Source organism: Pelmatolapia mariae, linkage group LG12, assembly GCF_036321145.2.
Source record: "Pelmatolapia mariae isolate MD_Pm_ZW linkage group LG12, Pm_UMD_F_2, whole genome shotgun sequence".
NCBI lineage: Eukaryota > Metazoa > Chordata > Actinopteri > Cichliformes > Cichlidae > Pelmatolapia > Pelmatolapia mariae.
This window is the reverse complement of record NC_086237.1, coordinates 36,400,891-36,416,122: the sequence shown is the minus strand read 5'-3', so window position 1 is coordinate 36,416,122 and position 15,232 is coordinate 36,400,891. Positions and strand designations below refer to the sequence as shown.

Genomic DNA, 15,232 nt, shown 5'->3' with positions numbered 1-15,232 from the left:
TTGTAAAGTGATTCTTTATTTTAACTGTGTGGGGTTTTTTTGTTGTTGTTTTTGTTGTTTTCAGTCTAGCAGCGGCAGGCTTGATTTTAGGGAAATTATTAATCAAACTGTCTAACTTCAGATAGCATTTTATTTTGTTGATTTAATGAAACTATTATCAATTTAATTAAAACCAAAGCAACTTTCAAATCTTGTGAACCACTTGAGATTTGTAAGAAACGTTTGCTTTTTATATTCTTATTTCTTTTAAATTTATAACAGGAGGCTATGTCATTTCTTCAAAGAAGGATTAATGATTAATCTTGTGTCACTTCAGCAAGAGACAACTTTACAACTACAAGACAACTAATTTTCCTGATTATCAACATTTTGTTTTCAGTTAAACATTTTATAGTAAAAGTAATTTAAAGTTTTCCAAATTCAAATAAGTGACTTCTAAGTTCTGAAACTGTGTCTCATCAGCAGGTTAAAAAGGTTCAAACAGATAAAATTATAACATGTTTATTTCAGCAGCATCTTCATTACAGATATCAGTGTAACTACACTTCATTGATTGGATTAAAAATGGTCTTTTAACTTTAATCAGCAGCAGAGGAAGATTTCTGTATCTTGTAATGTTTTATAATCAGGCTTTTAATTTTTAAACTTCAGTCTCAGTGTTTCAGTCAATGAAAATAGATCCAACCTTTGATTTTTACTTCAATGTTATTCTTTAACTGGTTTCTTCAATTATTGAGAATCACAAAATGTTTCTGTGAAGTGAAATAAATCAAATTAGCTGATGCTTTTTTTAGTGTTTAGTGTTAATATGGAAACTCACTTTCATTGTTCTTTTTATATTTAACTGAATCCTTAGAATAAAAGATTATTTGCTTCTGTTGGTTTGTAAATATTCTTTTTGTGCTGAAGCTGTTTTCTTGAAATAATCATAATCAGATTTTATAAAATCCAGAGTTTATTTTAAGCAACTGCATTTAAAATTTTTCAAACTGTTCAGTCCAACATTCACATTTAACCTCAGCTCTCTTAAACTGAATATCAGAGAAGACTTGTGCAGTTTGTTTTGATGGAGTCACTGATTCTCACTTTGGTCTGATCCTCAGTGTGAAACATTACCAGGCAGAAATCAAATGTAATCATGGATAAAGTTTATATTCTCACACCTGATCTGCATCTTTATAAACTCTAACTTATGTTGTTTAACAGTAAATTTAATATTCACACTGACAGAGCAGAGCTGGAAATAGTTTGTATGAACAAAGCTGCAGAGATGTCAGATGAAGGTCCAACTTTATAATATTAGTGTTTTATTTTTATATTATATTTACTCACAAGATAAAGTTTATATCTTCTTCTCTGGTAAAAATGTTTTTCCAACATTTTATTTCCACTTTCTCACATTTTTATTATATATGAATCATTACCTGTTAGTTATGCCGTTACTCAATAAGTAAAACAAAAACGCTTTTCTCAGTTCATCTCTAAAAACCGCAAATACACAAATAAAACAGTTTTTTCTTTAGTATTTCCATAAACTCTGGGTCTAAATACATCATTTATTAGGAGTTGGAAATTTAAAGTCAGTGAGATTATTAAGAGGGAAAGAAGGTAGATTATTCATTAAAAACTGATAAAACTGTATTTATTCTCTTTGCAAACTGAATCTTGTTTTTTAGTCCTGAGCACAGACTTGCTGACATGTTGGAGCAACTGAAGTATTTGTTTAGTGTCAATATGCTCCTGATACTCCTGATTAAAACAGTGCACGCTTAAGTTTTTTTGTGACACCTTTTATACTTTATTTATATATTTTTTTAATTTGTTTATGTACTCAGGTAGGGGGGAGAAAAGTGATGACGGTACTAAGGATCTGTGACTGACGTGAGCAACATACTAATTATCTATATTCTCATGGTCATTAAAATATTCAGACCCAAAATCACACAGTTCATTGACAAGAGGTTACAAATAAATCCAGATACCTATGTCTCATCAGAACTCTCTTAAAGGAGGTTGGCAGCAGCTGCTCCACACAAGAGTGTTAGACTCCCCAGCTCACAATAAAAACACCACAACTGCTTAAGAACAGAAAACATTTTTTTTTTTTTTTAAAAAGAAAGAATTACAGCACAACAATAAATAATTGCACAACATATGAGACATTACATAAGTACAATAATTTCAACCCTGAGTCACCTTAATCAGTTTCATTTGTTACTTTTCTGTCTGACTTATAAATTGTCCTTTAAGCAGTTTGGAGAATCTGCTTTAAGTAAACAGAAATACTGCAGCTGTTAATGAGCACTCTGACAGAGAAGAGAAGTTTGTGTAGAGAAAGTTGCAGAGATGTCAGATGAGTGTCAAAATTTATAATATTTGATTCTTTTTTTAACACATTTAGTCACCCGGCAGTATTTAAAAACACATTTTACTAAAGAGAAAATACTAAACTTTTCCCAAGAGGAAAAATCTCAGCAAAATCTTTGGGGCGATTGTGGCTCAAGAGTTGGGAGGTCGCCTTGTAATCGGAAGGTTGCCGGTTTGAGCCCCGGCTTGGACAGTCTCAGTCGTTGTGTCCTTGGACAAGACACTTCACCCGTTGCCTACTGTGGTGGTCAGAGGGCCCGGTGGCACCAGTGTCCGGCAACCTCCCCTCTGTCAGTGCGCCCCAGGGCAGCTGTGGCTACAATGTAGCTTGCCATCACCAGTGTGTGAATGTGTGTGTGAATGGGTGGATGACTGGATGTGTAAAGCACTTTGGCGTCCTTAAGGACTAGTAAATCGCTATACAAATACAGGCCATTTAACCAATACTTTTAACCTATAGGCGGCTTATGTTGGAGAGAGCAGTGACTTAACAGATGCAAATAGTGACCACTAGCTCACTCTGACTTTGGTTAACACAACAAAACACACCTTTCAGCTTTTCCTGTATTTTGAAACTGGGTTTTTGGAGACCTGGAATGTAAATGTGCCTGTCTCTAAAGGTCTTTGGGTCAACTTCTGTTGTTTGACATTTTTCATAGTGCATGTTTGAGGTATAATTTTAATTTCTTAAAAAACTATCAATTTAATACAAATATCTGGGGATAGAAACAAAGCATCAGTCCTATCATGGACTGATGCCCATACCAATACCAGAGCCGGTATTGATACTATCAATATTTTGGGTAAATCTGCTCACCTCTGCTGATTGCAGTGTTCCGAGATCTCGCAAAAGTTCATCTTAATTTTTTTTGTCCCATGTCCCTTGCGGGGCTCCGTACTGAAGGGAACCCACACAAACATGAAAACTCCACACAGAAAGGCTCAGGCCAGGTGGTGGAGATGAACTCAGGGCCTTCTTGCCGTGAGGCAACGTTGCTAACCACCACTCCGCTGTGCTGCCTGTTGACTATAACAAATGAAAATTTAACTAAATTTCTACATTGTTGAACTGAGCTGAGACATGTTTATTTTGACAGATCTGTGCTGAAAAACACACATTTAGAGAATCTGTTTTGCTTTTTTAATCCACTGATTGTCCAACATTTAACTGCGTCCCTTATCTTTACATAAAAGAAGGTTGTGGTCAGGAACATTTGTTAACACTCACTAAATGCAGACTCTGACTCATGTATACTTTTAATATTAATATTAATATGATAAGGTAGACTTCACCAGAAATGACAGCACAGAGAGGACGAGAATAATATTTATTTTTTTGTACTATTAAATGTACTTTTACTATTGTTTTAAACGTAATCGTTAACTAAATGGATACCTGCTTTATAGGTGGTCAGATACATTCTGTGTGGAAACACTGAGGAGTCTGAGGCTGTCATGTGGATAATCTGTTGGTGTCTGGCTCACTAACTTTGTCATGTATGTTTTTTTTGTCTTTCAAAAAGAGAGTGGAGAGCAGGAGGCAGCAGTTTCAGAGAGAAGATCTAATCAACTGTTCTCCAGCTGTATCTTCTTTCACATGCTCTCTAAACCATGGTGACTGTAAGTCTCCTAATGCTAATGCAAATTAACATAGTTTACTTACACTCCACTACACAAGGTACCCAGTACTAGCATCAGCCTAGTATAAGAATTAATCAAGTACACATTGCTGTAATTTAGTGATTACTCCAAGATTAAACAATTGTGCCTTTGTCGCTCTGCCAGGGCTGCCCTTTGTCACCGATTCTGTTCATAATTTTTGTGGACAGAATTTCTAGGCATAGCCAAGTGGCGGAAGGCTTTCAGTTAGGTGGCCTTAGAATCTCATCTCTGCTTTTCAATGATGATTTGGTTCTGTTGGCTTCATCGGGTGATGGCCTCGCATCCGAGTGTGAAGCGGTGGGAATGAGAATCAGCACCTCCAAATCTGAGGCCATGGTTCTCAGCCGGAAAAGGGTGGAGTGCCCATTCTGGGTCAGGGAAGAGTTGCTGCCCCAAGTGGAGGATTTTAAGTATCTCGGGATCTTGTTCGCAAGTGATGGGAGAAGGGAGCGAGAGGTCAACAGACGGATTGGTGCTGCGGCTGCGGTGATGCAGACGCTGTACCGGTCCATCGTGGTGAGCAGTAGCGGTTTTTGATACGGGCGACACGGGGGGTTGCCCGGGGCGGCATCGTGGTGGGGGGCGGAAAAAAAAAAAATTGCTCGTACTCATGCTGCCCCTACATCAGCCAGCGCATTTTGTGAATGTCATAGGCACCGATCGGTTTTTCTATCGCCCATTTGCTGGGAGTAAGGGCGTTTGCGTTTGCGAGGTGCGCCTGCTGCTTGCGGCACAGGGAGGAGAGGGCGGGGCGGCGGGGGATTCTCTGGCTGGCTGGAGCAGCATCTAATAACCAACTCACAAAATAAAACAAAAACAAACACGAAAACACCAGACATTATGATACAGACTTATAATTTGCACTGATGTTTTTTCGAAATTCTATACGCGAAAAGTGAGCGCGAGAGCCCTCGGTGCGCCTGCTCGCTGCTGAAGTCAAAGTAAACTTTATTGTCATCTCCGCTACATACAGTACAGTATATAGAGAGATGAGACGACGAGGCTCCAGTTACAGCAGTGCAAGTAAACAAACAATAAATATAAGAAGAGTAAGAAAATAAATATACACTTTAGGACCAGGGGTAAAGGGATCAATAACAATTTAAAATTTATTATTTACAGTTTGATGATTTAAAGTCTCACACACAACCCGTCGAAAGGGGAGGGGGGCCGGCTGCTTTCAAATAGAGCACATTTCATTCATAATGATGTAAATCCAAGCCATTATGTATTCATGATTTGAATCCTGGGTTGTGTGAAATCCCAGCAATACACCCTAGACAAAGTGAATCTGTGAACTAAGGTGCAGGTCTATTAGGTTATGTTGTGGTGATCCTCGAGTTGGGGGATGGGTGTTCATACTGGAGTGCAAAATTAAAACCAATGGAAGATGGACAAGAAAAGTTCAAAGCCATCAGGTGCTCAGTTTAGAAAAAATAGAAAAGAAGAGGAGGAGAAACGAGCAAAAGATACAGGTAAGCAGACGTGTCATTGGATGATGGCAGATCATCCTGAAACAATCAGAATCAGAATATTTTATTAATCCCTAAGGAAGTTATGTGGGTTACAGTTGCTCCAAGAAGAAATGGTAAAAAATAGTAACAGTAACAGACTAAACTCCAAACAATACATTATGTTCCAGATTTTAATATTAATTAGTCAGTGTCAGTTGTTGATTAGTCCTGTTCTCATTGTATGATGAATTATGATGGCTGTTTGGTAGCCGTTTGCATACAATGCATACTCTCTCCCTCTTCATATGTGTGTCTGTGTGTGCTTCTCTGGTGAAAATCAGTATGGTTCCGACAACAGTTTTATGTTAATGTATAATCCTTAATATGTTTTATGTGTGTGTGTGTGTGGGGGGGGGGGGGGCGCCAGAGGGAGTGTTCGCCCTGGGCGCCAAACAGGCTAGGACCGCCACTGGACATAAACACACAGCGGACCCTACGCATCAGAATCAGCTTTCTCTTTCTCGGCTTTCTCACCCGACGGCCCGTACAAGGTCACGCTGTCGGAGCTCAGCGATTCTGATGCGTCGGGTCCGCGCTGTGTTTACGTCTTTTTGCGCTGATTCTGAGCTGCAGGTTTTGTCTCTCTCCAACCAAAATTCACCGAGCCAGCAGCCAAAGAAGCAGCAAACTACCTTCACATTTGATCAATTTCGTCATGAATTCACTCTGACTTTTGCTGTTTTGCTTCCACCACGATAAAAATCACTCTTCATGCACAGTCTAAGGAGCTTGGAAAGAAAAGCGTCTGGACTTCTTAAAGTTGCTTGAAGACGTTTCACCTCTCATCCGAGAAGCTTCTTCAGTTCTAAGGTCAAATGGCCGAGAGTCCCAGATTTAAACCCAGTGGGAGTATCCCCCCCAAAGAGGGACAAAGGACCCCCTGGTGATCCTCTAATCACATGAGCCAAGGTGTGAAAGCGAGTGTGGGACCTAATCAGCCAGGGTTTCGGGTGAGCTCATTGTTAAACCTGGCCCCACCCTATCATGTGAATTCCTGAGGTCAGATGGCCCAGGATGTGAGTGGGCGTTAAGGCGTCTGGGAAGGGATCTCAAAACTGGATTATAGATGGCAGACAATTGGTGTCGTAAACCACCGCCTCTGTTCAAAGATGGTCGCTCACAGTGGACATAGATGGCCTCTTTCACTCCTCTTTCAAACCATCTGTCCTCTCTGTCCAAAATGTGAACATTGGCATCCTCGAAAGAGTGACCTTTATCCTTAAGATGCAGATGGACTGCTGAGTCTTGTCCTGTGGAGGTGGCTCTTTTATGTTGTGCCATGCACTTGTGAAGTGGCTGTTTGGTCTCTCCAATGTAGAGGTCTGGGCATTCCTCGCTGCACTGTACAGCATACACCACGTTGTTAAGTCTGTGTTTTGGAGTTTTGTCTTTCGGGTGAACCAGTTTCTGTCTGAGTGTGTTGCTGGGTCTGAAGTACACTGGGATGTCGTGCTTGGAGAAAACTCTCCTGAGTTTCTCTGATACACCGGCTACATAGGGGATGACAACGTTGTTGCGTCTGTCTTTCTTATCCTCCCTCGCTGGTGTCTGATCTTCTTTTCTGTGCATCTTTGCTGACTTCATGAACGCCCAGTTGGGATAACCGCATGTTTTGAGTGCTTCCTTTACATGTGTGTGTTCCTTCTTTTTCCCTTCAGGCTTAGAGGGAACATGTTCTGCCCGGTGGTGTAGGGTCCTGATTACTCCAAGTTTGTGTTCCAGAGGGTGATGGGAGTCAAAGAGGAGGTACTGGTCCATGTGTGTGGGCTTCCGGTAAACTTCAATGTTGAGGTTGCCGTTTTCTTCAATGTGCACAGCGCAGTCTAGGAAGGGCAAGCAGTTGTCCTTTGTGTCTTCCCTGGTGAACTTGATGTTTTTATCCACAGCGTTAATGTGCGCAGTGAAGGATTCCACTTCTTGTGTTTTGATTTTGACCCAGGTGTCGTCTACATATCTGTACCACTGGCTGGGTACTCTCCCTTTAAAAGAGCCAAGAGCCTTTCTTTCCACTTCCTCCATGTAAAGGTTGGCTACAATAGGTGACACGGGGGAGCCCATGGCACAGCCATGTTTTTGTCTGTAGAAGCCTTCGTTGTATTTGAAGTATGTTGTGGTAAGGCAGAGGTCTAACAGTGTGCAGATCTGATCGGGTGTGAAGTTGGTCCTGTCCTCCAAGGAGTTGTCTTCTTGTAGTCGTTTTCTGACAGTCTCCACTGCCTCCGTGGTGGGTATGCAAGTGAAGAGTGAGACTACATCAAAGGACACCATGGTTTCATCTGGATCCAGGGTAAGTTTCTCGACCTTGTCGGTGAAGTCGGTGGAGTTCTTGATGTGGTGTGGGGTGTTCCCCACCAGAGGTGCAAGGATGGTAGCAAGGTGTTTCGCAATGTTATAAGTGGCTGAGTTTATGCTACTGACTATGGGTCTGAGAGGGACACCTTCCTTGTGGATCTTAGGAAGTCCGTAAATGCAGGGTATGGCATCCCCTGGATAAAGGCGGTGATATGTGAGGCGGTCGATGATTTTGTCCCTTTCAAGGTCTTGAAGGCAAGCTATAACTTTCTTTTTGTAGCTGCTTGTGGGGTCTCGCTTTAAGGCTTCGTAGGTATTGTTGTCACTGAGGAGAGTAGTGATCTTTGTGTGGTAATTTGACCTTAGAACTGAAGAAGCTTCTCGGATGAGAGGTGAAACGTCTTCAAGCAACTTTAAGAAGTCCAGACGCTTTTCTTTCCAAGCTCCTTAGACTACGATGACCTGGATGACTGAGAACCTTCACAGACATATCTTCATGCACAGCTCTCTCTCTCTCTCTGTGTGTACTTCAAGAACAGTTTCCCGTCTTAAATCTGTTTTCTGCATTATTCATTCGCTTATTACCCACCAGTCTACCGTTGTTTACAGCGCTGTCGGCCGCTGTCTTTTTCTTTTCTTTTTCTTTTCTTTTCACTTAAATGACCTCGGACAAGAAAGCCTAATTTCTGCTGTTCAATACTGAAGAAATGTAAACTTTTTAAAATTATGCAAAATTGCAGAATATTGCAGAATATTTTTAAGGTTATCTGCTATAAAAAGCCAGACCAGATAGATCTCCTTCATGTTTTTCTGTGTTTTATTCTCAGTTACCTTCACACAAAGGGATCTGCTGTGATGTTCACAATTCTGATGAAGTCTCACATGTATCAGTACTGATAAATGATCAGAATTATAATATTTCTGACTGTCTGAGGCTAAACTGAATCGAATCAGGACTTTGAGAACCGGAATCGAATGGATTATAGAAATCAGTGATGATACCCAGCCCTAGTGATCAGCCTAGGCCTGACAGAAGTGGATGTAGCTGTGGGTAATAAGAAAAGATGAAAAGAACTATTGATAACTTTTGTGTTAAGTTAAGGCCTGATCCGTCTGAAATTCATAGCCAGTGCTCTGACACGGTGCCATCAATCTTTGAATGCTGAAAAAGCACAGTGTATCCAGAAAACACATTATATGCTGTGATAAATGCACTGCCCAAGTGTCCCCTCTCCCCACTGCCTTTCAGCAGCAGGCAGCAGCAAACAGGTCGTCAGAGGAGGCCGATGTGATGATTAAGTTTAACATTTTCTACAATATTGACAAAGCACTTTAAGCACAAGATTGTTAGTTAATAATTTAGAAATGAATATTGTCTGTATGGACTTCCCCCCCAAAAAAGTGCACATGTAAAACTGCGGTGTTAAGCGATGCGGTTGAAAAATTTGAGTGCGCCTAACTTTTGTGCCGGTGCGCCTATCTTTAAAAAGTTAGGCGCACCGGTGCGCCCATGGCAAAAAGTTAGTCTAGAGCCCTGATTACAGTTATTTCCTATAAATATGTCTGTCTTGCCTTTCCCAGCAGTTACTGAATATTTGCACTTATCTGAAAAACAGTAATTGTATGTTCATCTTTTTTTGCACAGGGAGTGGTGCAGGTGTCTTGATGAGAGAATTCATCATTGCAGTTTGAATCCAGTTTGAGTCGACAACCTGATTGGATTCCTCCATCCTAATGACTGCTGCTGTGGTGAACTGCTGTGGATAATGGACCCAGACCATCCTTTGCATTTCCTACTGGACCTGCAGATAATCGCTTCCTTCAACACCAGCAACACTGACACAAAGACACTCAAAATCTACACCTCACACCACAATCCCTGTGTTTAGATGTAAGCTTCTCATTGTGTCAAATTAGGTTTTGATTCAGTGAGCTCTTCACTTTGTTGTATTTTTGTTCCATCGGCTGCTGGATTCATTGTGTGATAGAAATTTCTTTATTTTATGTACTGATCACGCGCTCTGTTTTCAAGGGCTGAAGGTATAGACACTTATCAAGTGTTTGCAGTTTGCAGCTTCAACTTCTTTGTGTCAGTTTTATACTCTGTTTAGTTTAAAAAAAAACACTTAGAGAAGTCAACGATTTTTCAATTTTCACTCTTGTGTTTTTTGTGAAGCACAACCTGCAAACTATCTGAATTACTGTGACAGCGCCCTCTAGCGAATACAAATATTATATGCACATTTCTGTTTACCACGTGACTATGATTCATGAAAGTGAAAGTAAATTTCGACACTTTTAAACTGAGCTGAGACGCCATTACAGGGAGTCAGATCTCTGCTAAGAACACACGTTTGGAGGATTTAAATCAGAAAGTTCAAGAGACACTAATTTGGTGAGTTTAAAATACTTCAAGATCAAATGGCTGAGAAAGTCAGACTTTTGGAAACTTTCCTGAGCTGCCATGTGTGTTCAGAGACTTTCAGAGATCCTGTGTCTCTGAGCTGCAACCACAGCTTCTGTTCAAGCTGCCTGCAGAAATTCTGGGAACAAACTAAAAACAAAAACTGTCCCATTTGTAAAAGAAAATCTTCAAAGGATGATCCAAGTGTGAACTTTGCACAGAAAGAACTTGCTGATTCATTTGCTGAGAGAAAGAAATCTGGATCATCAGAGACAGAAACAGGAGAAAAGAAATTAATGGCAGTGTGCAGTAAACACGATGAAGAACCTAAACTGTTCTGTGTGGACGAGCAGAGAGCTGTGTGTCCTGTGTGTGACTTTTCTCTCCACCAGAGTCACAAAGTGGTTCCTGTAGAAGAAGCAGTCAGTGACCTGAAGGAGCAGCTGAAATCTGACTTAAAGTCTCTGCAAGACAAGAGGAACAAATACAAACAAGTGGAGGAAACATACAATGAAATGAGGGAACACATGAAGAAGCAGCTGTTGTCCACAGAGAGGCAGATCAGAGCAGAGTTCAAGAAGCTCCAGCAGTTCCTGAAAGAGGAAGAGGAGTCCAGACTGGCAGCTCTGAGGGAGGAAGAGGAGCAGAAGGGGAGGACTATTAGCAGAGAGATGAAGATGATTGAGGAGCAGAGCTCCTCTCTGTCAGACAGCATCTCTGCTGTTGAAGAAGAGCTGCAGAAACACAGCGTGCCATTCCTCAGCAGTTATAAAGACACTCAGAGCAGAGCCCAGAGCTCAGTGTCAGATCCACAGCTGGTCTCAGGAGCACTGATAGATGTGGCCAAACACCTGGGCAACCTGTCCTTCAGAATGTGGGAGAAGATGAAGGAGAAGGTCCACTTCAGTCCTGTCGTTCTGGAACCAAACACTGCAAATGGCTGGCACTATCTGTCTGATGATCTGACGAGTGTGAGACGTGGAGACACATGGCAGAAGCTTCCTAATAATCCAGAGAGAAACACTAATTATACCACTGTTTTTGGCTCTGAGGGCTTCAGCTCAGGGAAACACAGCTGGGAGGTGGAGGTGGGAGACCATCCTGACTGGAATGTGGGTTTAGTTAAAGAGTCAGTTGACAGGAAGGGAGAGTGTCCTGCTTCAACAAAATATGGATTCTGGTGTTTAGTGCCTTGCAGTGGAAAATACATGATAGGTGATAGTCAGACTGTGAGAGTGAAGAAGAGTCTCCAGAGGATCAGAGTCCAGCTGGACTATGACAGGGGGGAGGTGTCCTTCTATGACCCTGAAGACATGACTCACATCTACACTCACAGAGACACTTTCACTGAGAAACTCTTCCCATATTTCAGTGTTGGAAATGCAGGAGACGCCAAAACCTCTGATATCAAAATCTGTCAGACTCGGTCTACAGATTTTGAGGTTTTGATTGTAAGGTGATTCTTTATTTTAACTGGGGGGTTTTTTTGCTTCTTTTTTCAGTCCAGATGCAGCAGCTTGGTTTTAAGGAAATTATTAATGAAACTGTCGAACTTCATTATCAGGTTTTATTTTATTTTGTTGATTTAATGGAACTATTAGCAATTGAATGAAACCAAAGCAACTTTTTCATGTGAAAATCTTGTGATCCACTCGAGTTTCTGTCAGAAACTTTTGCTTTTTATATTTTTTTCTTTTAAATTAATATTTTCAGAATATTTCTCATGTTGTTCATGTAAATATTTTGATAATTTTAATATCTGAATGATGATGATTTCTTTGCTTTTCAAAGTTGTTGAGTCTGAACAGTAAACTTTAACACTTCAGAAAAGAAGGATTAATGATTAAAGTTGTGTCACATCAGCAAGAGTCAACTTTACAACTACAAGATCTTAATTTTCCTGATTGTCAGCATCTTGTTTTCAGTTACATTTTATAGTAACACATCTACTTTAACGTTTTCCAAATTCAAAGAAATGACTTCTTAGTTCTGAAACTGTCTCAAATTTGATTGATTTGATTAAAAATGTTCTTTCTTGTGTTATTTTTAACTTTAATCAGCAGCAGATGTCTCTCAAAGTTTGAAAGATTTCTGGATCTTCTGATGTTTTATACTCAGGTTTTAAATTTGATTTTCAATCTTCACTCTCAGTCTCAATGTTTCAGTAAATGAAATGGATCCTACCTTTGATTATTTTACTGTTATTCTTTAAATGGTTTCTTTGATTATTGAAAATCACAAAATGTTTCTTTGAAGTGAAATAAATCTAATTCGGTGAATTTGTTGTTGTTGTTGTTGTGTTTGACTTAAAATCAGCTTTTCAGACACATTCAGTCATTAGTTCAGATTTGTTTAACATGGAAACTCACTTTCATTGTTGTTTTTACATTGAACTGACTCCTTTGAATAAAACATTATTTATTTCTGTTGGTTTGTAAATATTCTTGTTGTGCTGAAGCTGTTTTATTGACATAATCATAATCAGATTTTATAAAATTCAGAATTTATTTTAAGCAACTGCATTTTAATTTTTTATACTTATTTTCAGACAAACATTCACATTTAACCTCAGCTCTCACAAACTGCATATCAGAGACGACTTGTACAGTTTGTACTGATTCTCGCTTTGGTCTGATCCTCATTGTGAAAGATTACCAGGCAGAAATCAAATGTAATCATTGATAAAGGTTACATTCTTATAAACACAAGTTTATAAACTCTAACTTGTGTTGTTTAACAATAAATGTAAAGCTGCAGAGATGTCAGATGATGGTCCAACATTATAATATTGGTGTTTATTTGTATATTATATTTAGTCACAAGACAAAGTTAATATTTTCTTCTCTGGTAAAAATGTTTTTCCAACATTTTACTTCCACTTTCTGACATTTTTATTATATATGAATCATTAAATGTTAGTAATGCCGTTACTCAATCATGAGTAAAACAAAAACACTTTCCCCAGTTCATCTCTAAAAACTGCAAATACACAAATAAAACATTTTTTCTTTAGTATTTCCATAAACTCTGGATCTAAATACACCATTTATTAGGAGTTTTGAAATTTTAAGTTAGTACACAGTGAATTTCCCAGTGTTAATTCAGCAGTGTTAAAGTGTATTGACCAGTGACTGTAGAAAGGTTACATTCTCACACCTACATCTTTATAAACTCTAACTTATGTTGTTTAACAATAAATTTAAATGATAAATTAAATAGATTTTAAGTAGATGCTTGTGCATTCTTAAAGTCTCATATGTTGAATTGAACTATGTGATCTGTTCAAAGCCTCTCCCAGTCAGTGCTGTTCTCCATGCCTGTCTGACTGTACATGATGTTATTAGCGCAAACACTTTAAAGGTGATCATTTATGACTTCAGCAATAATACAGACAGCAATGTTGTTAGCAATAAAACGGCTTTATTGGGAATTAACTTAAAAAACAAACAAAAAACATTTTTTGTCACACAGGAAAGAAGCATCAATATCTGATGAGAAGACTATTTTATTTCCTTTTTTTGTTTTTGTTTTTCAACAGGAGAAGAATATCTAACAAGTTGACTTGTTCACATTTTCACATCTTTATTTTTAAGTGAAATGTGAATTTTCAGTTTATACACTATATGTACATAAGGCGACCGTTTCCTTTTGCAGTATTTTTGTGTGGTGCGTTTTTCTATGTCTTAACAAAAGGGGAACAAAGGTCTTTAAGTTCACCTAGGATGATTTGTTTTAATTTTCACATGGTCTTGGTCTTGAATTTGACCCTGAAAAAGGCGTATGAACCCTGCTTACAAATTCAACTGTTTTATGATGACTTTGAAACTGCAAATCCCCTGGGCTCTAAAAGGGTGTACATAAATTAGGTGCAATATACTTTACACTAAGGAATTTTCCTCCAATCTTTAATTCGTTGTTGGTCAATATTCATTTGTGTGCTCTTTTTTGTGCACAAGACTCAAAGCGTTATGGCTTTAATTCAATCCTTGAGCTACTTGTCAATGATCTGAAAATTCTTGAGACAGAGGGACTGAAACATCCCATGTTTAAACACTTGGTTCATGGCACTGTAATCCAGGTCACTGGGGATAATCTTGGCTTGCATAGTCTGTTTGGGTTTGTGGAGTCATTTGCAGCTCGATATTGTTGTCGTTTTTGTCTGCTTGAGAAGGATTGTTTTCAAAGTGTGTTCTGTGAAGATGATTCTGGTGTTGTACTAAGAACTCTTGATATGCATAAGCAGCACTGTGAAAGTGTACAAAGAGATCCTACGCTACCTCATGTATGCGGTGTGAAACGCACTTGTCTCTTGAATTCACTTAAATATTTCAACACAGCCAACAATTTTTCTGGAGATATCATGCATGACATTTTAGAGGGAGTTGCTCAGTTAGAGGTGAAACTTGTTCTGCAGTACATTCAGGAGAACTTCCTAAGTGCTGAACAACTTGCTGGTAGAATACATGCCTTTGACTATGGCTTCAATCAGCAGCAAAATCGCCCACCAAGGGTAAAGTTGTTTGATGGCAGTAATGATTTAGGACTAAATGCAATTCAATCTTGGTGCTTATTGCGTAATGTACCTTTGATGTTTGGCGATTTAGTACAGGTGGGTGATAGCTACTGGCATCTTCTACTTCTACAAATTGTCAATATTGTGTTTTCACCAGTGCTGTCAGAAGGTATGACCATTGTTACGGGTTCGAAATTGAGGACGAGAGTAAAACAATGATGGTCCAGAAGAGGTCGGTCAAACAATTGATTTTAATGAATGCACGCAGCGTGGAGAGGTGTAAACTGCAAAACATCAGTTGTACATCTCTACCCAAAATACACTCTAGATTGCTTTTATAACATCAGGATATTGTAACGCCCCTTCTTGCGTTTACAAGCACATAATTTGCATGTACAGAACATCCATGTATTTTAAGAGATAACTGCAGACACAGAAGTTCCCCATCCATCCAAATATGGTGAAGATCTCAGGCCTTTG

The 15,232-nt window shown here is 39.3% G+C and overlaps 1 protein-coding gene across 1 annotated transcript; it reads left to right on the top strand.

Annotated features, from left to right (window-relative positions):
• The first annotated feature begins 10,155 nt into the window (after positions 1–10,155).
• Positions 10,156–11,749, top strand: LOC134639275 (E3 ubiquitin-protein ligase TRIM35-like). Its single transcript, XM_063490395.1, has one exon. It carries the CDS (start codon positions 10,257–10,259, stop codon positions 11,697–11,699), a length of 1,443 nt encoding a protein of 480 aa, XP_063346465.1. The 5' UTR covers positions 10,156–10,256; the 3' UTR covers positions 11,700–11,749.
• Positions 11,750–15,232: the final 3,483 nt, after the last annotated feature.

Bases quoted from the DNA above. Each gene is read 5' to 3' on its own strand.
- LOC134639275 (XM_063490395.1), top strand. From the start codon at position 10,257: ATGGCTGAGAAAGTCAGACTTTTGGAAACTTTCCTGAGCTGCCATGTG.